Genomic DNA, 27,678 nt, shown 5'->3' on the forward strand with positions numbered 1-27,678 from the left:
TCTGCAGCTCCTAGGATCGAGGACAGCTGGGCTTCCAGCCAACCTCCCCTCCTGGACCGAGCCACCTCCTGCAGCCGGGACATCAGTGATTCGGCAGACTCCATGAGGTAAGTCTGCCTCAGCCTGGAATATGGGATGGAATGGCGGTTTTCCCGCATTTTTCCTCCCAACTCCCCCCTCCTTATAGCTCCTCCCCCACTGCAATCCTCCTATCCAGACCCATGGCATTATTCAAAAAAGACCACCCGGCCAAAAGCAGTCATGGGGGGCCTCCGTCTAGCTGCGCCCTACTCCTGCCCCCATCTTGAGAGGAGGCTTATACTGGGGTATTTACATGAGGGAAGACCGACAATGGGGTATACACATGACATGAGGCTGACACTGGGGTATATATGTAAGCAGGTTGCGGGATGCAGTGACAGACAAGAGGCAGAGCAAGGGTTAACAAGATATAACAATTTATTAAACAGAGAATTCACTCCTCGCAGGGAGGTAAATGGTTAAAGGAGGGATAATGGGGGTAGCAACTGTAAAGCAATAGCAGTCCAATGAAAAAAACTTAGAGTGTCCTGTATGGTCCACTGCAGCAGATGATCCCGCAGAGAGGTTGTAGAACCGGCGGCTGGGCGATGTCCTCAGATGGTGTCCTTTAAGCGATGGTCCGTCTTCTGGCAGCGGCGGTCGGTCTCCATTACCTTCCGCTGAGCCCCTAGTCCATAAGCACGAGCGGCTGAAACAAACAAGGCTGTGGCACTCTCAGAGTCAAATGTAAATGGGTGGGAAGTAATTGGCAAGTTAGGCCGCAGAAGTTTGCCCGTTGCCTTCTCTCCTCTGCACATGCACGGTACTGAGTCATAGAGCGCACAACACTTCTGTTTCTGGCAGCTACTGAGCGTATGGCACTTCTGTCACTGGCAGCTACTGAGTGCATGGCACCTCCTCTGCAGCATTACTGCTGGAGGACCAAACAACGCAGCCCATAGCGGCATCGGTGCTCAGAGGATGGAGCAAGCTGCTCACTCGGCTGCACGTGGCTGCTGAATCCCGCCAAACTGCCAGCGGCTGCACAAGCTTTGCTTTTTAAGCTGCCCCTCCTACCCGGGTTATGAGGTCGGCCCCGCTCCTCATTTCATCCCCCAGGCAACAAGGGAGGCAGCCTCAACAGTTACAGGTACCCACGTTCCAGTCTTCCTCGTTACATATACATCACATAAGGCTGACACTGGGGTATATACAGCACTGGGGCCGGGACTGCCCCATACAGTAACAGATGCTCCATGTCTGTGAAGCGATGGCCGGGGAACCACCACGGTGCAGGGAGACTACCGTACACAAGATGAAGTGCAAGCAACAAATTTATTGGAAGGCAAAGAATGAAATGGAAGAGCAAGGTGCAAACAGGGGTATGCAATGGCAAAAGATAATTTACAAGAGTTGTATTCTTTAGCTGGGCCGTCAAATAGCACGGTGCTCCAACTATTACAGAATTAATATACGTATACAAGCAAATGCAAACAATAAACAAAAATGATGCTACTCTACGTATAGCCTCTCTGGTCTCTCTAAGCAGGCCACATGGCTGCTGTGTTCTGTCTGTTAAAGCCTACACTAGGCCCTGACATGTGCACAAAACAGGAACAAACTCACGGTGACGTTGGGGACTCAGATCCAGTCCCGGGGGCCAACAGTCTAGTACAGTGGTGCGCACGGCTCTCTTCCAGCTCCGTGAAACGTGGTCTTCTCCTTGCTTCTGGGTCCTCCTTGCTTCTGAGTCCGGGAGGTGCTCTTGGAAATTGTAAATCCCTTTCTCAGTACCTTTGTGGCTTCTCAAACTAGCATTGGTCAGCCACCCTTGCTGCACCCAAAGAGTTTGTCCAATTTCACTAGACTGCTACGTCCCAGGCTGTGGATCCTCTTTCACAGCTACAAGCACCAACGTTCTCTGCAGCAGCTTTTTGCTCACACGCTCTGAAGGCTCAACCCCTCCCCTCAGCACAGCACAGGGCAGTTCATTCACACAGTCTATTGCAGGGGGGAGCAGGACATTCCATCACACCAGAAAAGGGGGTGCTGCCTCTTAAAGTGTCAGCGTGTTCCTTCCTGTCCATAAAAGCACCACCCCCTTACTTCTGGACTCACCCAGATCCTGATGAGGGGAAGATTAAAGGCAGCAACGAAGAGCAGATTCCATAGAGACAGGGACAGAGCAAAGAACGAACTACATCCACAGAAAAATTTCCTGGCCAACATCAGACATGGTGATGTCCCTCTATGCACTGTGACGGCGTCATAAGTGTGCTCATGTGCTTTCACTTAACCCTAGAATGTGTAATCCAGGCTTTTTAGGCCTTGGTAGCTTACTTTTTTGCTATTTTCAAAAAAAAAATTACTTTAGTTAGTTTTTCATATCTTACTTTGCAATTTTGAAAAAAAACTAGTAAAAGTTATTTATTTGAGTTCCTCCATATAATTTGCACAAGGGCCTCAAAGGCTTGGGTGATGTGAAAGTGTATGTTTCAGACATCACGCATTCTAGTTAACCGACAAGTGGCCGAAAACTGGGGCTGCCGGCCCACTTTGCAGCTCAGTGCTGCTGCATAGCGGGCATTTGCCAGCTTGGGCAGATGGCCTGTCCAGGCCTGCATATTACCATATCAGTGTATATCATAATATATGTAAAAGAAGCACAATCTTTTTTCACACTATATTATAACGTCATTAGTGACTTCAGGGTCAGGAGCACAACAGTACAGTCCACCACTCTTACAAGTACCTTTCTTTTTCTAACGTTTACAGCAATATTGGAGTTCAGGCATTCAATAATTGCAGTATGATGATGCATAGTGTATGTATTAGTGTCATCTGAGCATACTTGACAGACAGCACTACTGGTGGATCATGGATGGATTCAGTGGCAACATAGGATGCAGAGCTCTGGGGGATCACCATAATGGGGATAATAGCTGCAAGTCAGTGCAAAGTTAAAAATAGGTTTTATTGGTACACATGAATAATGTTATAGAGAAAACTGATACCACATTATGATTTTGTGTATAACCCTACAGGTCATTTCAGTTTCAGGACAATCAGAACTTCTGACACTACAAATCAGACTTGGATTTATTAGAAAGACATATTTTATGAATAATATTTTATTTCCTTGATTAATCTTTATTCTGAAATTTTTCAGCTCTGAGCTCTGCAGCTCCCAATGCAAGAAATGTACGTTGGTGTGTGACGTCAGATACTGAAGAGCAAAAGTGCAATGATCTGGTGACCTCTTGTCATGTAGATGAAATTCTACTCACATGCGTGAAAAAATCCAGCACCGAGGACTGTGTGAGAGCGATCAGTGTGAGTATATCGTCATGGAAGTCCACTTTAGGCATTGTCTACTTGATAGAAAGGTCTGTTCCTACAAAGTTTTTAAGGCTGAAGGAAGACTTTAAGTCCATCTAGTTCAACACATATCCTAACCTAACATGCCCTAACATGTTGATCCAGAGGAAGGCAAAAAAAAAACCCATGGGGCAAACAGTAATCTCCACATTGGGGAAAAAAATTCCTTCCTGACTCCACATACGGCAATCAAACTAGTTCCCTGGATCAACACCCTATCGAGGAATCTAGTGTATATAACCTGTAACATTATACTGTTGACAATGACCTAATCACAAAGTGTTTCGCCAGCAGGGGCCAATGACTTTCAGGTTTAATCTGTGGGGAAATTGCAAAATTAAAATCAATGGTTTGTCTGTGTGATTCAGGACAGGTCCTCTAAGGTGAAAAAACAGCTTTGTAGTCTGACTCCATTCTGGCCAACACATGAGATTGGGTATATGAAAATGGATTGTTGAAATGAGTGTTTCCAACTCTCCTAGAACATCCGGTTGATTCATGGGGGGAAAAAAACTCATGGATTTCCCAGGAGAACTGGTAAATCTCCTAGGCACAGGCCTAATCCCCTCAAAACTTTCCTGTGTAAGGTGTAACCTAGTGTAGACCTCCCTCGCAATAAAAATGTAAGCTGTCAGACACATGGTGATTAGTAGGTCATCATTTAGAGAGAAGATATCCACATGATAATACCCTTTAAGCCATTTCTTTTGTAAAGGAATAAATTTACTATTCAGTTATTTAGTTTCTGTGAGGCAAAAATTACTGTTTTTTAATCCCTTTCTGACACTGCGTCTGCCAATTTCCGTTTTTGTTTTTGTTTTTTCTTCCTTTTTTCCACAACATAACTTTTTTTATTTTTCTATCCACATAGAAATATGAGGGCTTGTTTTTTGCAGAAAGAGTTTTACTTTTGATTTGATTTGGCATTATTTAGTTTTTCGGTAGATGCAGCTGTGTGAGTACATTTTTTACTAGGAGAGAACATTTTTATTGATGACATTTTGATTAAGACATGACATTTTGGTCCCTTCTTTGGGCATTTTTTTAGGTGATGCGGTGACCAAGGAACTACAGTTTTTGAGTTTTTCATTTTTTTCTGTTTACAGTGTTGACCGATCGGGTTAATTATATTTCTATTTTCATAGATCAAACTCTTATGGTTGCGGTGATACCACATATGCATCATTTTTTCATTATAATCTCATTGTTATTTTTAATGCTGGAAAGAGTGTGTGATTCAAACTTTGTTTTTATTCATAGTTATTAAACTTTTTTTAGTTTTTACTGTATTTATTAGTCCCATTAGAGGACTTGAACCAGCGATCATCTGCTATATACAGCAGTATCATAGTATTGGCAGTGAGGGGGATCATATGCTAGGGTCGAAATGTGTCCCCCAGGATGCAGACGGAGTCCTATTAAACCCACTGGAGTGCCTTGTGTTCACAGCAGGATGCCTGACCATTTGGTCAAGAGCCAGGACATGTGGCTATCAACTGACCAGGACAACTGAACCGATGGACTGCAAGTTTACTCGCCGTATGTCGATGTATGCCCAGGCAGTTTTCACCACGGATCTGGGTCTATGCCAGGTGTTCATCAACGGACACCAGGCCGAGGCCCTCCTGGACTCATGGAACCTAGTGACACTTGTGCATGGGTCATGAATCTCAGGCTTAGAAACCACTACAAAAAATATGGGTGTTGTTTGTATTCATGGTGAACTCCGCGAGTACCCAATAGTGGAGGTCTCATTTGTTACGCCCTGTGGGGAGATTAAACATATGGTGGGGGTAGTGAAGACCCTTCCTTAGGGGGCTGTCCTGGGAAGGATTTTGCCCCTCTTCTGGTCCCTGTGAAAAAATAAAATTAACCCTTCCCGGGCAAATATTTTTCTGGGTGCAGAGCCCAAAGATCGTGACACAGAGATTCCTGCCATAGGGGCCACCCCCCATAGGAAAAGTGTATGAACCTGATAGGTTTCCCCTAGAGGTGATGGCAGGAGAGGTCGACAAGACCCCAACAATCCCCGAGCTGGAAATGGCTTTGGAACCTTTTGGAACAGCCCAGCTACAGGATCCCACATTGACCCAGGCACGGGAAAAGGTAATCAAGGTAAACGGAGTGGCTCAGCAATCAAGTGTGGAGTCGGTGTTCCCACGCATGGCGATCAACCGCGAGTTACTCTATATGGTTGATAAAATCCAGGATGAGGTAGTAGAACAACTGGTAGTACCCCAATCCTACCATCAGGAGGTGCTCGAAATGGCTCACACCCACATGCTGGGAGGGCACTTGGAGGCCAAAAAGACACAGGAACGCATATTGCAGCATTTTTTTTGGCCTGGGGTCTACGCTGAGGTACAGAGGTACTGAGAAACGTGTCCCGAGTGCCAACTAACCTGACCCACTGCAAACTATTGGAGTCCGTTGGTATCTTTGCCCATTGTAGAGACACGTTTTGAGGGGATTGCGATGGATTTGGTAGGGTCGATAGCAAAATCTGCCTGAGGCCACCAATAAATATCAGTGGTCATTGACTACGTCACCTGTTACCCGGAGGCCATTCCACTTCGGCACACCTCAGCTAAACTTATCGCCCAGGAGTTGTTTGCCATGTTCTGTCGCCTTGGCTACCAAAGGAGATCCTTACTGATCAAGGGACTCCTCTTATGTCCAAGGTGAGGAAGAAACTGTGCAGGCATCTCAAAATAAAGCAGTTGGTGTATCACCCCTAGACCGACAGATTAGGGGAGCGCTAAGGACGGAAGGGATTGGGACATGTTGCTGCCCTACTTGATATTCGCCATTCATGAGGTACCGCAAATTTCCATGGGATTTTCACCCTTTGGGCTACTGTATCGCAGTCACCCAAGGGGTCTGCTGGACGTAGCCAAAGAGACATGAGAGCAGGAACCTATGCCACATAAGAGTGTAATTGAGCACGTGGCCAATATGCAGGACTGGATTACAGCAGTCATGCCTATAGTAAAAGAGCATTTGGTGGATGCTCAGGCGTATATAACAAAAACGCCACAATACGCTCCTTTAAAGCAGGAGATCGGGTTTTAGTCTTGGTACCCACCGCCAAAAGCAAGCTTATGGCCAAGTGGCAAGGGACATATGAAGTTTGGTAAAACGTTGGGGAAGTGAACTACCGAGTTTACCACCCCGGGAAAAGAAAACCTGAACTAACTTGAGTGAATGGCACCAGAACGCACAATACTATAATGGATCGGATGTATGTAACCCTTTTCAGACCCACAGCATGCAGTGTAAATTGTAACTGCAAAGCGGTGCTCAGCTTTCAAAAATACAAAAGCCTGCAACACAAACACAGAGCCGAGAACAGAAAAAAGCGGCACTCACCAATGTCAGCGCAGTGATGTTCTTTTATGTGTCATATTTGTTAAAATACAACAGCAGGTTGTAGGCGATGAGGGTGCGGGGAGGGTGAACTGGACGACGGTCGTTTCACGCAATCAGCGCTTCCACGGGTCTAAACCTGAACTGTTGTATCATGTCAATCTGTTGAAAGCGTGGAAGGACTGGGAGTGTATGCTTATGAATACGACTCCAGACATATCATCTGGGGACCCTCCTATATCGGCCCGGATAGAGGCTGAGAGAGAGGTAAAGATAGGAGATGCTCTCGAAACAGCAGCATTGAGAGTTGCGGAAATTAGTACAAGAGAATACGGAGGTAAGACAAATACTCCAGGTAGGAGTAATTGAGAAGTCCCGGAGTGAGTGGCCTAGCCCCATTGTACTGATTCCGAAGCCGGACGGATCATTACAGTTCTGTAATGATTTCCGTAAGTTGACCGAGGTGTCGAAAATCGACCTTTATCCAATGCCCCGGGTGGATGAGCTGATCAAGCGACTGGGGAAGGTCCAGTACTTTACCACGCTCGATCTAACCAAGGGATATTGACAGGTGCCTCTTACGGAGTTGGAAAAAGAAAAGACCACCTTCATAACACCGGCGCATCTTGCCCTTTGGACTACATGGGGCACCAGCCATGTTCCAGAGGCTGATGGACATAGTGCTAGAATCCCATTGCATCAGAGTACCTGGATATCATCATCTATAGTACTGACTGGCATACACACTTGTCCCAGGTACAAGCGGTAGTGAATTCACTCAGAGCCGCAGGCTTGACAACGAATCCCCAAAAATGTGCGATAGGGCTCGAGGAAGCCCGATACTTAGGCTACGTGATCAGCTGTGGGGTTATTAAACCCAAAATAAATAAAATCGAGGCCATACTGAACTGGCCCCGGCCGGCTACCACCAAACAGGTGAGAGCATTTCTCTGCATTATCGGGTAGTACCGGAGGTTTATACCCAATTTCTCTGGGAGAACGACTCCCCTAACCAATCTCCTAAAGGAAAAGAAGTCGGTCATGGTCCGATGGAACCCTCAAGCAGAGGAAGCATACCAGTCCATGAAGTTGGCACTGTGCTGACAGCCCATCCTCATTAGCCCCAACTTCCAGAAACTCTTCGTCGTGCTGACAGATGCCTCTAACATTGGCCTAGGAATGGTCCTGTCGCAGGAGGTGAACAGAGAGGAACATCCGGTCATATACCTAAGTTGGAAACTCACCCCGGCCAAGAAAAATTATAGTGTAGTGGAGAAGGAGTGCCTAGTCATTAAGTGGGCCTTGGAGTCCCTACGCTATTATTTGCTCGGTGGACAGTTTCACTTAGTGACAGATCATTCCCCCTTGGTCTGGATGAGAAATGCCAAGTAGAGGAATGCTCTGGTCAACAGATTGTTCCTGTCTCTGTAAAATTTCAGTTTCACTGTCGCAGGCACCCTGTATGGTGACAAGTGTTCAACCTTCCAAAAATGAACAGAGGGGCGATGTTTGTGAGTCAGTGAGGGGGATCAAATGTGATTGTCGATATGTGTCCCCCTGGATGCGGACTGAGTCCTGTTATACCCGTATACCCGCTGGAGTGCCTTGTGTTCACAGCAGGATGCCTGTGAGTCACAAGGCAAAATAAAAGAAAGAGTGGATTGGGCCAAGTAGTGACTCATTCAGATTTTTAGGATAACTCGTTAAGTAATTTTAGTTTTAGAGGGATTTGCAGGTTTGGTAGTGGTGCGAATTCCTCTCTGCACTCCGGTTTTTGGAAGTGGCTCTATGGCCACGATTCCATTTAAATCTGTCAGTTTTTGCCATGGGTGGTTCAGTTTGGAGTTTGCAAGCTGCAGAGCAGCAGGCTCTGTGCAACATAGGTCTGTGTGGAGCTAACACAGAGCCAGGGAACTCAAGGCGGCTGATGCACCTAAGAGACACGACTGTGTCATTGTCCACGGTAACGGGCCGTGAACACGGACTGTGTATATGGAAACCCGGCTGCGACCCGTAGGATACCATGCCTGTATGTGAGTCTGCAAATAAAGACACTGCTTACATTGAACTTTCTGTGGTCCCTGCCTATCTGTCGCACTGCACCAACCCCGCTGCACTACACCGGCCACAGGATGACAGGCATGGAGGTCATAGCAACCCCTCAGTACCCCACAATCGCATTATGGAGGAGCGGATGGGTGCATAGAATGACGTGCCCCCATGCTGGCGCATTGTTAATCCCACTGTCAGAGTTTGATAGCTGCATTTAACTACTTCACCATATCTGTCAGAGGGCAGTCTTGGTTGGATGTAAGGGCTCATTTTCATGCAAGCATATAACATGGCTGAGTGCTATGCGATGTATTATTGCACTTGGACCAAGATTATGCTATGGGGCAGCTCAGATCTGTGATTATTTTCGCATGTCGATTCGGAATGAAAAAGCAATCACAGCATGCTGCATGTGCATTCAAGAATCAGATCACACGCACCCATACAAATCTATGGGTTCGAGTGAAATGTCGGACTGCACTCAGATGTCATTTGAATGCAGTCGGATTACCGCGGATGTCTGCATTGGAGGGGATGGAGAAATTACTTTCTCCGTCTCCTCCTCACCTGTGATGCGATTCTCTCGTAGGAGAGAATCGGAGCACAGAGCACTGACACTCCCCAATTTTCTTGGATGACAGAATATGCCCCAGGCCTTGCAGCCATTATCTGCATGGGGTACCCTGCTAGTCTGCTCCATATACTCGTTATTGCTGTGCATGTATGGCGGATGTCATTATGGGGTTAATATATGAGTAACAATGACATTACCTCTCAATAATGATTTAAAAAATATAAAATGATTAGAAATAAATCATTAAACTCTTTAAAAGTGAAGATCTGCTGTATATGAAGTATTTACTGTCTATTTGATGATAGATAAGATATAAAAGAGATTTCCTGGTGTAACCTAACAATGTAGTTCAAAGGAGCGGATTCTCTGTTCAGGAATATAGTAGCCAAAGCAGAGAATGGTTATAAAGAGCAGCACTTCTCTAATGTCTGTGTAATATTTCATCTATCCTCTCGGGGCGCTGCAGAAAATCAAGCCTTTATTGCTGAATTTGCCATAGATTCACCTGATTGCTGCAGATTATTGTGATCAGATTATAGATAGGGATTAGTGATGAGCAAATATACTCCTTACTCGAGAGTTCTTGAGCATGATCGGGTGTCCTCAGAGTATTTTTTAGTGCTCGTAGATTTAGTTTTCATCGTCGCAGCTGAATGATTTACATCTGTCAGCCAGCATAAGTACCGTATTTTCCGGCGTATAAGACGACTGGGCGTATAAGACGACCCCCCAACTTTACCAGTTAAAATATAAAATCTTCTTAAAAGTCGGGGGTCTTCTTATACACCCTATGTCGTCTTATAGGGCCGGTGAATATGTGCCTTTTGGGGGGGGGGGAGTGATCCTGATGAAGACGAGGGGGCGTCTCACAGGAAAGTGAGTATCCCCCATTACCTTATCGTAGCACTGCAGCGTGGGGGTTTCTGTGCTGGGAGCGGCGGCTGCTGTGCTGTGGTGCGGCGGCTCCTCTTCTGCAGTGTGGGGCCTCTGTGCTGTGGGGTGGCGGCGGCGTATCTTTATGCAGTCGGGGCTCCTCCGGCATCTCCTTAAAGCCTGGAGGCCCCGCCGGCAACTCCATCGGTGCAATGCAGCGGCCATTTTCCCGGAGGCAGCTCAATAGGTGCGATGCGGTGGCCTCCGGGAAAATGGCAGCTGGGGGCTGCGCATGCTCAGATTCAGATCTCGTCCCGAAATCTCGGGACACGAGATCTGAATCTGAGCAGCGGCCATTTTCCCGGAGGCCAGTCACCGCATTGTACCGATGGAGTTGCCGGCGGGGCCTCCAGGCTTTAAGGAGATGCCGGAGGAGCCCCGACTGCATGAAGATACGCCGCCGCCCCACAGCACCAGAGGCCCCACACTGCAGAAGAGGAGCCGCCGCCGCCGCCCCACAGCACAGCCGCCGCCGCTCCCAGCACAGAGACCCCACGCTGCAGCGCTACGATCAGGTAATGGGGGATAGTCCACGCACTTTCCTGTGAGACGCCCCCTCGTCGTCATCAGGACCACTCCCCCCCACCCACCATATACACCAGCGTACAAGGCGATACCCGGCGTATAAGACGACCCCCGACTTTTAAGAAGATTTTCAGGGGTTAAAAAGTCGTCTTATACGCCGGAAAATACGGTACATGTGGAGGTTGCCTGGTTGCTAGGGAATCCCCACATGTAATCAAGCTGGCTAACAGATGTAAATCATTCAGCTGCTGCAAGGAAAACTAAATCTCCGAGCACTAAAAAATACTCGGAGGACACCCGATCATGCTCAAGAACTCTCGAGTAAGGCCGGAGACACACTGGTGCGAGATACGGCCGAGTCTCGCTGGTTAAAAGCAAGCTGTGGCACCGGCACTCCGGAGCGGAGCGTGCTGCTCCATGTATTGCTATGCAGCTGCACGCTCCGCTCCGGTGTGCAGGTGCCACAGCTTGCTTTTAACCAGCGAGACTCGGCCGTATCTCGCACCAGTGTGTCTCCGGCCTAAGGAGTATATTCACTCATCAGTAATAGGGATACTTTTAACAAATAAATAGTAAAACAGATTTTTATTAGAGATGACCCTATTGTTTTTCAGAATGGAGAAGCAGATGCTATTTCTCTGGATAGTAAAGACGTTTACAAAGCTTCATTACATCCATTTAATTTGAAGCCCATCATGGCTGAAGCTTATTCTGAGAGAGGTGAGTGCTAACCATTGTTGTCACCTCTATTCATTGCTGTGGAAGAACTACATTACTTTTTAAACATATAACTAAGAAAATCCAACTGAAAATGTAACAGAGCCTTAGCCTGTGTTCCCACCATGAGTTTTTGGTGAGTTTTTGACGCTGCATATTTTGACTGCATCAAAATTGCATCAAAAACGCAGCGTCTTACAGTTCCAACAATGTGGATGGGATTTATAGAAAGCTCATGTCTACTGTGCTTTTTTAAACTGCATAAACTGACCCGCAGTGCGCGTTTCATATCCGCAACTTGTCTGTTTTACTTGCGCTTACGTTGAGTTTTCTGTGCAGATTTTCCTCATAGACTTATTCTAGATGCAGAAAATCCACAGGTAAAAAATGTGTGTATCTAAAGAAAGTAGTTTTATTTAAAGCATGACACATCAACAAGAGACAAAAACTGCAGTCAAAAACACGCTGAAAATGTATGTTTGTATGTTAAAAAAATCACACAAGAAAACAAACGCAAGTAACCTATTTTAAATAATAGGTTCAGAAGTGGTGCAGAAATTCTGTAACATGAAAAGCTCATCATGGGAATGTAGCCTTGATTGGAATTTCCAGGACTCTTTTGCAGACACCATCAATATCAGTTGACTTGTGGTCCAGCTTCTGCCAACCCCACCGATCACAGCTTCATGCGCTGCATAGTAGATGTGAATGGTATTGCTGCTCCCTGCTTTTCAATGGAGTGCGAAAGAGCGTGCATAACCAGACCGGACAACAACACAATGTACGGAGCTGTGCCAGTTCCATTGCACTGTGGTCCCAAAATCAGCAGATCGGTGGGAGAACCTATATGTGTTACGAGAAAATAACAACTTCTGAGAAGCAGGATTCATTATACAGTGGGTACGGAAAGTATTCGGATCCTTTAAATTTTTCACTCTTTGTTTCATTGCAGCCATTTGGTAAATTCAAAAAAGTTCATTTTTTTCTCATTAATGTACACTCTGCACCCCATCTTGACTGAAAAAAAAACAGAAATGTAGTAATTTTGGCAAATTTTCAGAAAAACTGAAATATCACATGATCATAAGTATTCAGACCCTTTGCTCAGCATTGAGTAGAAGTATCCTTTTGAGCTAGTACAGCCATGAGTCTTCTTGGGATTGATGCAACAAATCTTTCACAACTGGATTTGAGGATCATCTGCCATTCTTCCTTGCAGATCCTCTCCAGTTCTGTCAGGTTGGATGGTGAACGTTGGTGGACAGCCATTTTCAGGTCTCTCCAGAGATGCTCAATTGGATTTAGATCAGAGCTCTGGCTGGGCCAGTCAAGAATGGTCACAGAGTTGTTCTGAAGCCACTCCTTTCTTATTTTAGCTGTGTGCTTAGGGTCATTGTCTTGTTGGAAGGTGAACCTTCGGCCAAGTCTGAGGTCCAGAGCACTCTGAAAGAGGTTTTCATCCAGGATATCTCTACTTTGCCGCATTAATTTTTCCTTCAATGACAACCAGTCGTCCGGTCCCTGCAGCTGAAAAACACCCCCATAGCATGATGCTGCCACCACGTTTCACTGTTGGGATTGTATTGGGCAGGTGATGAGCAGTGCCTGGTTTTCTCCACACATACCACTTAGAATTATCACCAAAAAGGTCTATCTTCGTCTCATCAGACCAGAGAATCGTATTTCTCATAATCTTGGAGTCCTTCATATGTATTTTAGCAAACTCTATGAGGGCTTTCATATATCTTGCACTGAGGAGAGGCTTCTGTCGGGCCACTCTGACTTAAAGGCCCAACTGGAACTTTCTCCCATCTCCATTGTCCTGCTGGAAGACCCATGACCTCTGAGGGAGACCCAGCTTTCTCACACTGGGCCCTACATTATGCTGCGAAATTTGTTGGTAGTCTTCAGACTTCATAATGTCATGCACACGGTCAAGCAGTCCAGTGCCAGAGGCAGCAAAGCAACCCCAAAACATCAGGGAGCCTCCACCATGTTTGACTGTAGGGACCGTGTTCTTTTCTTTGAATGCCTCTTTTTTTCTCCTGTAAACTCTATGTTGATGCCTTTGCCCAAAAAGCTCTACTTTTGTCTCATCTGACCAGAGAACATTCTTCCAAAACATTTTAGGCTTTTTCAGGTAAATTTTGGCAAACTCCAGCCTGGCTTTTTTATGTCTCAGGGTAAGAAGTGGGGTCTTCCTGGGTCTCCTACCATACAGTTCCTTTTCATTCAGACGCTGACGGATAGCATGGGTTGACTGTTGTGAATTTGGATTCTGGGCTCCCCCGGTGGCCGCTTGTGGAATTGGACTTGTCATCCTCTTTCCTGTTTCACCTGGTTCCATCAGTAGTGGGTGTCGCTATTTAAGCTCATTTCTCTGGTGGTTTCTTGCCGGTCAACAATGTTATCTGATGCCTCTCAGTGCTTGTTCCTGCTTCTAGACAACTACTAGTTAAGTTGGACTTTTGTCCATGTTTTGTTTTGCCTATTTGTTCCAGTTCACAGCTGAAGTTTTGTTACTGTGTCTGGAAAGCTCTCGTTGATCAGGGATTGCTACTCTGGCGTTATGAGTTAATGCCAGAGTTTAAGGTAATCTCTGGATGGTGTTTTGTTAGTGTTTTTCTGCTGACCATGAAAGTATACTATCTGTCTTCTGCTGTCTAGTAAGCGGACCTCAAATTTGCTAAGACTATTTTCCTGCTGCGTTTGTAGTTTCATCTGAACTCACCGTCATTATATGTGGGGGGCTACTGTCTTCTTTGGAATATTTCTCTAGAGGTGAGCCAGGTCTTATATTTCCCTCTGCTAGCTATTTAGGTCTTAGGCCAGAGCTGGGCATCTAGCGATAAATAGGAAATGCTACCTGGCTATTTCTAGTTGCGCGGCAGGCTTAGTTCATGGTCAGTATAGTTCCATCTTCCGAGAGCTTGTCCCTCTATAGGCTTGCTATGATCTCTGCCTGCAGAGATCATGATAGTTTGACCGGCCTATAAAGTGTTAAAGACCCAGGTTGAGAAAGGAGAGTTATAAGAAGTCTGCTGGTATTTTTTTTTTTTTTTTTTCCTCCAGTCTGCCTTGCTGCAGTCTTTTTTCTCTCTCTCCTCCTAATCTCTGTATGCTCTGTGTGCACCTGACACTAATGGATCTCCAGAGTGTAACTGCGGGTTTGAATAATCTCATCACGAAAGTACAAAATTTACAAGATTTTGTGGTACATGCTCCGGTATCTGAGCCGAGAATTCCTTTGCCGGAGTTCTTCACAGGGAATAGAGCTAGCTTCCAGAATTTCCGAAATAATTGTAAGCTTTATTTGTCTCTGAAGTCTCGTTCAGCTGGAGACCCTGCTCAGCAGGTTAGGATTGTGATTTCCTTGCTCAGGGGTGACCCTCAAGATTGGGCCTTCTCATTGCCAGCAGGGGATCCTGCGTTACGCGATGTGGATGCGTTTTTTCTGGCCTTGGGCTTGCTTTATGAGGAACCTCATTTGGAACTTCAGGCAGAAAAAACTTTGATGGCACTATCTCAGGGGCAAGACGAAGCTGAAGTTTTCTGCCAAAAATTCCGTAAATGGTCTGTGCTTACTCAGTGGAATGAGTGCGCCTTGGCGGCAACTTTCAGAGAAGGTCTCTCTGATGCCGTTAAGGATGTTATGGTGGGGTTCCCTTTGCCTGCAGGTCTGAATGAGTCCATGACAATGGCTATTCAGATTGATAGGCGTCTGCGGGAGCGCAAACCGGTGCACCATCTGGCGGTGTCTATGGAAAAGACGCCAGAAAGTATGCAGTGTGATAGAATTCTGTCCAGGAGCGAGCGACAGAATTTTAGACGGAAGAATGGATTGTGTTTCTATTGTGGGGATTCTACTCATGTTATATCAGCATGCTCTAGGCGTACAAAGAAGCTTGATAAGTCTGTTTCCATTGGCACCATTCAGTCTAAGTTTATTTTGTCTGTAACTCTGATTTGCTCTTTGTCATCCATTGCTACGGACGCCTATGTTGACTCTGGCGCCGCTCTGAGTCTTATGGATTGGTCCTTTGCCAATCGTTGTGGTTTTAATTTAGAGCCTTTGGAGACTCTTATTCCTCTGAAGGGGATTGACTCCACCCCATTGGCTAATAATAAACCACAATACTGGACACAAGTAACCATGCGTATCAATCCGGATCACCAGGAGATTATTCGTTTCCTGGTGCTGTATAATTTACATGACGATTTGGTACTGGGATTGCCATGGTTGCAGTCTCACAACCCAGTCTTGGACTGGAGAGCAATGTCTGTGTTGAGCTGGGGATGTAAGGGTATTCATGGGGACGTACCTTTGGTTTCTATTTCGTCGTCCATTCCCTCTGAAGTCCCTGAGTTCCTCTCTGATTATCAAGACGTCTTTGACGAACCCAAGCTTGGGTCGTTACCTCCGCACCGTGAGTGCGATTGTGCCATAGATTTGATACCGGGTTGTAAATATCCAAAGGGTCGTTTGTTTAATTTGTCTGTGCCGGAACATGCTGCTATGCGGGAATATATAAAGGAGTCTTTGGAAAAGGGACATATTCGTCCATCTTCTTCTCCCTTGGGAGCTGGGTTTTTCTTTGTCTCAAAAAAAGACGGCTCTTTGAGACCATGTATTGATTATCGGCTTCTGAATAAGATCACTGTTAAGTATCAATACCCATTGCCATTGCTTACTGATTTGTTTGCTCGTATAGAGGGTGCTAAGTGGTTCTCTAAAATTGATCTTCGTGGGGCGTATAATTTGGTGCGGATCAGGCAGGGGGATGAGTGGAAGACCGCATTTAATACGCCCGAGGGCCACTTTGAGTATTTGGTCATGCCTTTTGGTCTTTCTAATGCCCCTTCAGTTTTCCAGTCTTTTATGCATGATATTTTCCGCGATTTTCTGGATAAATTTATGATAATATATCTGGATGATATTCTGATTTTTTCTGATGACTGGGACTCTCATGTCCAGCAGGTCAGGAGAGTTTTTCAGGTTCTGCGGTCTAATTCTTTATGTGTGAAGGGGTCTAAGTGCGTTTTTGGGGTCCAGAAAATTTCCTTTTTGGGGTATATTTTTTCTCCCTCTTCCATTGAGATGGATCCCGTCAAGGTGCAAGCTATTTGTGACTGGACTCAGCCCTCCTCTCTTAAGGGTCTTCAGAGATTTTTGGGCTTTGCCAACTTTTACCGCCGATTTATTGCTGGTTTTTCGGATGTCGTTAAACCACTGACTGATTTGACCAGACAAGGCGCTGATGTTGCTAATTGGTCCCCTCATGCTGTAGAGGCCTTTCAGGAGCTTAAGCGCCGTTTTGCCTCTGCCCCTGTGTTGCGTCAGCCTGATGTGAATCTGCCTTTTCAGGTTGAGGTTGACGCTTCGGAGATCGGAGCTGGGGCAGTGTTGTCGCAGAAAGGTTCCGACTGCTCCGTCATTAGGCCTTGTGCCTTCTTTTCTCGCAAATTTTCGCCCGCAGAGCGGAATTATGATGTTGGGAATCGGGAGCTTTTGGCCATGAAGTGGGCGTTTGAGGAGTGGCGCCATTGGCTCGAGGGGGCTAGGCATCAGGTGGTGGTATTGACTGACCACAAAAATTTGATTTATCTTGAGACTGCCAGACGCCTGAATCCTAGACAGGCGCGCTGGTCTTTATTTTTTTCTCGCTTTAATTTTGTGGTGTCATACCTACCGGGTTCTAAGAATGTTAAGGCTGATGCCCTTTCTAGGAGTTTTGACCCGGACTCTCCTGGTAATTCTGAACCCACAGGTATCCTTAGGGAGGGAGTAATTTTGTCGGCCGTTTCTCCTGATCTGCGGCGGTCCTTGCAAGAGTTTCAGGCGGATAGACCGGATCGTTGTCCGCCTGATAGACTGTTTGTTCCGGATGATTGGACCAGCAGAGTCATCTCTGAGGTACATTCTTCTGCATTGGCAGGTCATCCCGGAATTTTTGGTACCAGGGATTTGGTGGCAAGATCCTTCTGGTGGCCTTCCCTGTCACGAGATGTGCGAGTCTTTGTGCAGTCATGTGACGTTTGTGCTCGGGCCAAGTCTTGTAGTTCTCGGGCTAGCGGACTGCTGTTGCCCTTGCCTATTCCTAAGAGGCCTTGGACACACATCTCGATGGATTTTATTTCAGATCTGCCTGTTTCCCAGAAGATGTCTGTCATCTGGGTGGTCTGTGACCGTTTCTCTAAAATGGTCCATTTGGTTCCTCTGCCCAAGTTGCCTTCTTCTTCTGAGTTGGTTCCTCTGTTTTTTCAGAATGTTGTCCGATTGCACGGTATTCCTGAGAATATTGTTTCTGACAGAGGTACCCAATTTGTGTCTAGATTTTGGCGGGCATTCTGTGCTAGGATGGGCATAGATTTGTCTTTTTCATCTGCTTTTCACCCTCAGACTAATGGCCAGACCGAGCGGACTAATCAGACCCTTGAGACATATCTGAGGTGTTTTGTCTCTGCTGACCAGGATGATTGGGTTGCTTTTTTGCCATTGGCAGAGTTCGCCCTCAATAATCGGGCCAGTTCTTCCACCTTGGTGTCCCCGTTTTTCTGTAATTCGGGGTTTCACCCTCGATTTTCCTCCGGTCAGGTGGAATCCTCGGATTGTCCTGGAGTGGATGCGGTGGTGGAGAGATTGCATCACATCTGGGGGCAGGTTATGGACAATTTGAAGTTGTCCCAGGAGAAGACTCAGCGTTTTGCCAACCGTCATCGTCGTGTTGGTTCTCGGCTTTGTGTTGGAGATTTAGTGTGGTTGTCTTCTCGTTTTGTCCCTATGAGGGTCTCTTCTCCTAAGTTTAAACCTCGGTTCATCGGCCCTTATAGAATATTGGAGATTCTTAATCCTGTTTCTTTCCGTTTGGACCTCCCTGCGTCCTTTTCCATTCATAACGTTTTTCATCGGTCGTTATTGCGCAGGTATGAGGTACCTGTTGTACCTTCAGTTGAGCCTCCTGCTCCGGTGTTGGTTGAGGGTGAGTTGGAGTACGTTGTGGAGAAAATTTTGGACTCTCGTGTTTCCAGACGGAAACTCCAGTATCTGGTCAACTGGAAGGGTTACGGCCAGGAGGATAATTCTTGGGTCAATGCATCTGATGTTCATGCTTCTGATCTTGTTCGTGCCTTCCATAGGGCTCATCCTGGTCGCCCTGGTGGATCTGGTGAGGGTTCGGTGCCCCCTCCTTGAGGGGGGGGTACTGTTGTGAATTTGGATTCTGGGCTCCCCCGGTGGCCGCTTGTGGAATTGGACTTGTCATCCTCTTTCCTGTTTCACCTGGTTCCATCAGTAGTGGGTGTCGCTATTTAAGCTCATTTCTCTGGTGGTTTCTTGCCGGTCAACAATGTTATCTGATGCCTCTCAGTGCTTGTTCCTGCTTCTAGACAACTACTAGTTAAGTTGGACTTTTGTCCATGTTTTGTTTTGCCTATTTGTTCCAGTTCACAGCTGAAGTTTTGTTACTGTGTCTGGAAAGCTCTCGTTGATCAGGGATTGCTACTCTGGCGTTATGAGTTAATGCCAGAGTTTAAGGTAATCTCTGGATGGTGTTTTGTTAGTGTTTTTCTGCTGACCATGAAAGTATACTATCTGTCTTCTGCTGTCTAGTAAGCGGACCTCAAATTTGCTAAGACTATTTTCCTGCTGCGTTTGTAGTTTCATCTGAACTCACCGTCATTATATGTGGGGGGCTACTGTCTTCTTTGGAATATTTCTCTAGAGGTGAGCCAGGTCTTATATTTCCCTCTGCTAGCTATTTAGGTCTTAGGCCAGAGCTGGGCATCTAGCGATAAATAGGAAATGCTACCTGGCTATTTCTAGTTGCGCGGCAGGCTTAGTTCATGGTCAGTATAGTTCCATCTTCCGAGAGCTTGTCCCTCTATAGGCTTGCTATGATCTCTGCCTGCAGAGATCATGATAGTTGACACTGTTGTACCCTCGGACTGCAGGGCAGCTTGAACTTGTTTGGATGTTAGTCGAGGTTCTTTATCCAACATCCGCACAATCTTGCGTTGAAATCTCTTGTCAATTTTTCTTTTCCGTCCACATCTAGGGAGGTTAGCCACAGTGCCATGGGCTTTAAACTTCTTCATGACACTGCGCGTGGTAGACACAGGAACATTCAGGTCTTTGGAGATGGACTTGTAGCCTTGAGATTGCTCATGCTTCCTCACAATTTGGTTTCTCAAGTCCTCAGACAGTTCTTTGGTCTTCTTTCTTTTCTCCATGCTCATTGTGGTACACACAAGTACACAGGACAGAGGTTGAGTCAACTTTGATCCATGTCAACTGGCTGCAAGTGTGATTAAGTTATTGCCAACACCTGTTAGGTGCCACAGGTAAGTTACAGGTGCTGTTAATTACACAAATTAGAGAAGCATCACATGATTTTTCGAACAGTGCCAATACTTTTGTCCACCCCTTTTTTTATGTTTGGTGTGGAATTATATCCAATTTGGCTTTAGGACAATTCTTTTTGTGTTTTTTCATTTAAGACAAATTAAATGAAGATAATAATAACAAAGAATTTGTGTTTGCAATCATTTTCAGGAAGAAACTGAGTATTATCTGACAGAATTGCAGGGGTGTCAATACTTTTGGCCACAAATGTATATATATATATATATATATATATATATATATATATATATACACTCACTGGCCACTTTATTAGGTACACCTGTCCAACTTCTTGTTAACACTTAATTTCTAATCAGCCAATCACATGGCGGCAACTCAGTGCATTTAGGCATGTAGACATGGTCAAGACAATCTCCTGCAGTTCAAACCGAGCATCAGTATGGGGAAGAAAGGTGATTTGAGTGCCTTTGAACGTGGCATGGTTGTTGGTGCCAGAAGGGCTGGTCTGAGTATTTCAGAAACTGCTGATCTACTGGGATTTTCACGCACAACCATCTCTAGGGTTTACAGAAAATGGTCCGAAAAAGAAAAAAAATCCAGTGAGCGGCAGTTCTGTGGGTGGAAATGCCTTGTTGATGCCAGAGGTCAGAGGAGAATGGGCAGACTGGTTCGAGCTGATAGAAAGGCAACAGTGACTCAAATCGCCACCCGTTACAACCAAGGTAGGCCTAAGAGCATCTCTGAACGCACAGTGCGTCGAACTTTGAGGCAGATGGGCTACAGCAGCAGAAGACCACACCGGGTACCACTCCTTTCAGCTAAGAACAGGAAACTGAGGCTACAATTTGTACAAGCTCATCGAAATTGGACAGTAGAAGATTGGAAAAACGTTGCTTGGTCTGATGAGTCTCGATTTCTGCTGCGACATTCGGATGGTAGGGTCAGAATTTGGCGTAAACAACATCAAACCATGGATCCATCCTGCCTTGTATGGAGCATCTTTGGGATGTGCAGCCGACAAATCTGCGGCAACTGTGTGATGTGTTGTGAAATTGGATTTTGGGCTCCCCCGGTGGCCACTGGTGGAATTGAACTGGTGTGCATCATCCTCTCTGTTCACCTGTTTCCATCAGGATGTGGGAGTCGCTATTTAGCCTTGCTCCTCTGTCACTTCCATGCCGGTCAACATTGTAATCAGAAGCCTTTCTGTGCATGTTCCTGCTGCTAGACAACTCCCAGCTAAGTTGGACTTAGTCCTTGTTTGTTTTTGCATTTTGTTCCAGTTCACAGCTGTAGTTTCGTTTCTGTGTCTGGAAAGCTCTTGTGATCTGAAATTGCCACTCTGATGTTATGAGTTAATACTAGAGTCTTAAAGTAATTTCAGGATGGTATTTTGATAGGGTTTTCAGCTGACCATGAAAGTGCCCTTTCTGTCTTCCTGCTATCTAGTAAGCGGACCTCAATTTTGCTAAACCTATTTTCATACTACGTTTGTCATTTCATCTAAAATCACCGCCAATATTTGTGGGGGCCTCTGTCTGCCTTTCGGGGAAATTTCTCTAGAGGTGAGCCAGGACTATATTTTCCTCTGCCAGGATTAGTTAGTCCTCCGGCCGGCGCTGGGCGTCTAGGGATTAAACGCAGGCTACGCTACCCGGCTACTGTTAGTTGTGCGGCAGGTTTAGTTCATGGTCAGTTTAGTTTCCATCCTTCCAAGAGCTAGTTCTTATGTTTGCTGGGCTATGTTCTCTTGCCATTGAGAACCATAACAGTTTGACCGGCCAAAAAAGGGTTAAATTAATTGACAGAGAAAGGAGAGAAAAGAGAAGTCTGCTGAAGATTTTTTTTTTTTTTTTTTTCTCAGTTCTGAGTGTGCTTGTAATTGAATCTCTTGCAAGTCTGCCTATATTGCAGCCTTTCTCTCTCTCTCTCCTTCTAATCCTGGAATGGCTCTGTGTTCACCTGTTTAAAATGGATATTCAGAGTTTAGCTGCAGGTTTGAATAATCTCACCACGAAAGTTCAAAACTTACAAGATTTTGTTGTTCATGTTCCTATATCTGAACCTAGAATTCCTTTGCCTGAATTTTTCTCGGGGAATAGATCTTGCTTTCAAAATTTCAAAAATAATTGCAAGTTGTTTTTGTCCCTGAAATCTCGCTCTGCTGGAGATCCTGCTCAGCAGGTCAGGATTGTGATTTCTTTGCTCCGGGGCGACCCTCAGGATTGGGCTTTTGCATTGGCTCCAGGGGATCCTGCGTTGCTCAATGTGGATGCGTTTTTTCTGGCCTTGGGGTTGCTTTATGAGGAACCTCAGTTAGAACTTCAGGCGGAAAAGGCCTTGATGTCCCTATCTCAGGGGCAAGACGAAGCTGAAATATACTGCCAGAAATTCCGTAAATGGGCTGTGCTTACTCAGTGGAATGAGTGCGCCCTGGCGGCGAATTTCAGAGAGGGTCTCTCTGATGCCATTAAGGATGTTATGGTGGGGTTCCCTGTGCCTGCGGGTCTGAATGAGTCCATGACAATGGCTATCCAGATCGATAGGCGTCTGCGGGAGCGCAAACCTGTGCACCATTTGGCGGTGTCTACTGAGAAGACGCCAGAGAATATGCAATGTGATAGAATTCTGTCCAGAAGTGAACGGCAGAATTTTAGACGAAAAAATGGGTTGTGCTTCTATTGCGGTGATTCAACTCATGTTATATCAGCATGCTCTAAGCGTACTAAGAAGCTTGATAAGTCTGTTTCAATTGGCACTTTACAGTCTAAGTTTATTCTATCTGTGACCCTGATTTGTTCTTTATCATCTATTACCGCGGATGCCTATGTCGACTCTGGCGCCGCTTTGAGTCTTATGGATTGGTCCTTTGCCAAACGCTGTGGGTATGATTTGGAGCCTCTTGAAACTCCTATACCCCTGAAGGGGATTGACTCCACCCCATTGGCTAGCAATAAACCACAATACTGGACACAAGTAACTATGCGGATTAATCCGGATCACCAGGAGATTATTCGCTTTCTTGTGCTGTATAACCTACATGATGTGTTGGTGCTTGGATTGCCATGGCTGCAATCTCATAACCCAGTCCTTGACTGGAAAGCTATGTCTGTGTTAAGCTGGGGATGTAAGGGGACGCATGGGGATGTACCTGTGGTTTCCATTTCATCATCTATTCCCTCTGAGATTCCTGAATTCTTGACTGAATATCGTGACGTTTTTGAAGAACCTAAGCTTGGTTCATTACCTCCGCACCGGGAGTGCGATTGTGCCATAGATTTGATTCCGGGTAGTAAATACCCTAAGGGTCGTTTATTTAATCTGTCTGTGCCTGAACATGCTGCTATGCGAGAATATATAAAGGAGTCCTTAGAAAAGGGACATATTCGTCCTTCGTCATCTCCCTTAGGAGCCGGTTTTTTCTTTGTGGCTAAGAAAGATGGCTCTTTGAGGCCGTGCATTGATTATCGGCTTTTGAATAAAATCACGGTTAAATATCAATATCCGTTGCCACTGCTGACTGATTTGTTTGCTCGCATAAAGGGGGCCAAGTGGTTCTCTAAGATAGATCTTCGTGGGGCGTATAATTTGGTGCGAATTAAGCAGGGGGATGAGTGGAAAACCGCATTTAATACGCCCGAGGGCCACTTTGAGTATTTGGTGATGCCTTTTGGTCTTTCAAATGCCCCTTCAGTCTTTCAGTCCTTTATGCATGACATTTTCCGTGATTATTTGGATAAATTTATGATTGTGTATCTGGATGATATTTTGATTTTTTCGGATGACTGGGACTCTCATGTCCAGCAGGTCAGGAGGGTTTTTCAGGTTTTGCGGTCTAATTCCTTGTGTGTGAAGGGTTCTAAGTGCGTTTTTGGGGTTCAAAAGATTTCCTTTTTGGGATATATTTTTTCCCCCTCTTCCATCGAGATGGATCCTGTCAAGGTTCAGGCTATTTGTGATTGGACGCAACCCTCTTCTCTTAAGAGTCTTCAGAAATTTTTGGGCTTTGCTAACTTTTATCGTCAATTTATTGCTGGTTTTTCTGATGTTGTTAAACCATTGACTGATTTGACTAAGAAGGGTGCTGATGTTGCTGATTGGTCCCCTGCTGCTGTGGAGGCCTTTCGGGAGCTTAAGCGCCGCTTTTCTTCCGCCCCTGTGTTGCGTCAGCCTGATGTTGCTCTTCCTTTTCAGGTTGAGGTCGACGCTTCTGAAATCGGAGCTGGGGCGGTTTTGTCGCAGAGAAGTTCCGATTGCTCCGTGATGAGACCTTGTGCTTTTTTCTCGCGTAAATTTTCGCCCGCCGAGCGGAATTATGATGTTGGGAATCAGGAGCTTTTGGCCATGAAGTGGGCTTTTGAGGAGTGGCGTCATTGGCTTGAGGGGGCTAGACATCAGGTGGTGGTATTGACTGACCACAAAAATCTAATTTATCTTGAGTCCGCCAGACGCCTGAATCCTAGACAGGCGCGCTGGTCGTTGTTTTTCTCTCGGTTTAATTTTGTGGTGTCCTACCTGCCGGGTTCTAAGAATGTTAAGGCGGATGCCCTTTCTAGGAGTTTTGAGCCTGACTCCCCTGGTAATTCTGAACCTACAGGTATCCTTAAGGATGGAGTGATATTGTCTGCCGTTTCTCCAGACCTGCGGCGGGCCTTGCAGGAGTTTCAGGCGGATAGACCTGATCGTTGCCCACCTGGTAGACTGTTTGTTCCTGATGATTGGACCAGTAAAGTCATTTCTGAGGTTCATTCTTCTGCGTTGGCAGGTCATCCTGGAATCTTTGGTACCAGGGATTTGGTGGCAAGGTCCTTCTGGTGGCCTTCCCTGTCTCGAGATGTGCGAGGCTTCGTGCAGTCTTGTGACGTTTGTGCTCGGGCCAAGCCTTGTTGTTCTCGGGCTAGTGGATTGTTGTTGCCCTTGCCTATCCCGAAGAGGCCCTGGACGCACATCTCGATGGATTTTATTTCGGATCTTCCTGCTTCTCAGAAGATGTCTGTCATCTGGGTGGTGTGTGATCGTTTCTCTAAGATGGTCCATTTGGTTCCCCTGCCTAAGTTGCCTTCTTCTTCCGAGTTGGTTCCTCTGTTTTTTCAAAATGTGGTCCGTTTGCATGGTATTCCGGAGAATATCGTTTCTGACAGAGGTACCCAATTCGTGTCTAGATTTTGGCGAGCATTCTGTGCTAGGATGGGCATAGATTTGTCTTTCTCGTCTGCTTTCCATCCTCAGACTAATGGCCAGACCGAGCGGACGAATCAGACCTTGGAGACATATTTGAGGTGTTTTGTGTCTGCAGATCAGGATGATTGGGTTGCTTTTTTGCCTTTAGCGGAGTTTGCCCTCAATAATCGGGCCAGTTCTGCCACCTTGGTGTCTCCCTTTTTCTGTAATTCGGGGTTTCATCCTCGATTTTCTTCTGGTCAGGTGGAATCTTCGGATTGTCCTGGAGTGGATGCTGTGGTGGAGAGGTTGCATCAGATTTGGGGGCAGGTAGTGGACAATTTGAAGTTGTCCCAGGAGAAGACTCAGCTTTTTGCCAACCGCCGGCGTCGGGTTGGTCCTCGGCTTTGTGTTGGGGACTTGGTGTGGTTGTCTTCTCGTTTTGTCCCTATGAGGGTTTCTTCTCCCAAGTTTAAGCCTCGGTTCATCGGCCCGTACAAGATATTGGAGATTCTTAACCCGGTGTCCTTCCGTTTGGACCTCCCTGCATCTTTTTCTATTCATAATGTTTTTCATCGGTCATTATTGCGCAGGTATGAGGTACCGGTTGTGCCTTCCGTTGAGCCTCCTGCTCCGGTGTTGGTTGAGGGCGAGTTGGAGTACGTTGTGGAAAAAATCTTGGACTCCCGTGTTTCCAGACGGAAACTCCAGTATCTGGTCAAATGGAAGGGATACGGTCAGGAGGATAATTCTTGGGTGACTGCCTCTGATGTTCATGCCTCCGATTTGGTCCGTGCCTTTCATAGGGCTCATCCTGATCGCCCTGGTGGTTCTGGTGAGGGTTCGGTGCCCCCTCCTTGAGGGGGGGGTACTGTTGTGAAATTGGATTTTGGGCTCCCCCGGTGGCCACTGGTGGAATTGAACTGGTGTGCATCATCCTCTCTGTTCACCTGTTTCCATCAGGATGTGGGAGTCGCTATTTAGCCTTGCTCCTCTGTCACTTCCATGCCGGTCAACATTGTAATCAGAAGCCTTTCTGTGCATGTTCCTGCTGCTAGACAACTCCCAGCTAAGTTGGACTTAGTCCTTGTTTGTTTTTGCATTTTGTTCCAGTTCACAGCTGTAGTTTCGTTTCTGTGTCTGGAAAGCTCTTGTGATCTGAAATTGCCACTCTGATGTTATGAGTTAATACTAGAGTCTTAAAGTAATTTCAGGATGGTATTTTGATAGGGTTTTCAGCTGACCATGAAAGTGCCCTTTCTGTCTTCCTGCTATCTAGTAAGCGGACCTCAATTTTGCTAAACCTATTTTCATACTACGTTTGTCATTTCATCTAAAATCACCGCCAATATTTGTGGGGGCCTCTGTCTGCCTTTCGGGGAAATTTCTCTAGAGGTGAGCCAGGACTATATTTTCCTCTGCCAGGATTAGTTAGTCCTCCGGCCGGCGCTGGGCGTCTAGGGATTAAACGCAGGCTACGCTACCCGGCTACTGTTAGTTGTGCGGCAGGTTTAGTTCATGGTCAGTTTAGTTTCCATCCTTCCAAGAGCTAGTTCTTATGTTTGCTGGGCTATGTTCTCTTGCCATTGAGAACCATAACAGTGATGCCATCATGTCAATATGGACCAAAATCTCTGAGGAATGCTTCCAGCACCTTGTTGAATCTATGCCACGAAGAATTGAGGCAGTTCTGAAGGCAAAAGGGGGTCCAACCCGTTACTAGCATGGTGTACCTAATAAAGTGGCCGGTGAGTGTATATATATATATATATATATATATATATATATATATATATATATATATATATATATATAATATATCTCCTGTATATATAGTGTGGTAGTGTGGTAGATCTTCTCACTCAGCTGCACATGTAGGTAGACACGGGAACACTGTCTCTTTAAGTCCTCCACTGGTTTACTGTAGACATGCAGCAAAAACCATGGTAAAGTAAAAATAAACTTTGACCTTTGTTTTATTTTCCTGCTTTTTCCCAAAGAGGTAATGCAAAGCACAGTCCTTGTGGTAGGCACATCATGGGGTGGAGATAAGGTGGACAACCTCCCATCCAGCTCTATGGTTGTCCACAAAAACCCAGCCCTTAAAATCGCCGATTAACCCTTCTCAACACATAGTGTGCTTGAGCAAACTTCTGAGTTTCAAATCAATGAAGCTAATAACCTCCGCGAAATGTATCTCCCCTCCAGCAAGTTAAATATGACACATTCCCATTGTATTTTAGGGAAAAAATATGTATTTTTTTCATCTTTAACATTTTAAAAGTAGCATAAATAACCTTTGATCATTGTGGCCAAATAATTCTACTTTAAACTCATCAGTCCACAGGACTTGTTTCCAAAATGCACCAGGCTTGTTTAGATGTTCTTTTGCATTCTTCTGACACTGAATTTTATAGTGAGGACTCAGGAGAGGTTTTCTTCTGATGACTCTTCCATGACGACCATATTTGTGCAGGTGTCTCTAAATAGTAAAACAATGTACCGCAACTCCAGAGTCTGCTAAATCTTTCTGAAGGTCTTTTGCAGTCAAATGAGGTTCTGATTGCCTCTCTAGCAATCCTATGAGCAG

General features: G+C 45.8%; 1 protein-coding gene across 1 annotated transcript in view; it reads left to right on the top strand.

The window, feature by feature from the left end:
• LOC143808515 (saxiphilin-like) overlaps positions 1–27,678 on the top strand; it is a 164,308-nt gene that overhangs the window by 33,269 nt on the left and 103,361 nt on the right. The window contains exons 2-3 of the mRNA XM_077291265.1: positions 3,191–3,354; positions 11,464–11,569. Of these exons, the coding sequence (XP_077147380.1) occupies positions 3,191–3,354; positions 11,464–11,569 (270 nt within the window). The remainder of the gene's footprint in view (positions 1–3,190; positions 3,355–11,463; positions 11,570–27,678) is intronic.

This window comes from Ranitomeya variabilis, chromosome 2, assembly GCF_051348905.1.
Source record: "Ranitomeya variabilis isolate aRanVar5 chromosome 2, aRanVar5.hap1, whole genome shotgun sequence".
NCBI classification, from domain to species: Eukaryota; Metazoa; Chordata; class Amphibia; order Anura; family Dendrobatidae; genus Ranitomeya; species Ranitomeya variabilis.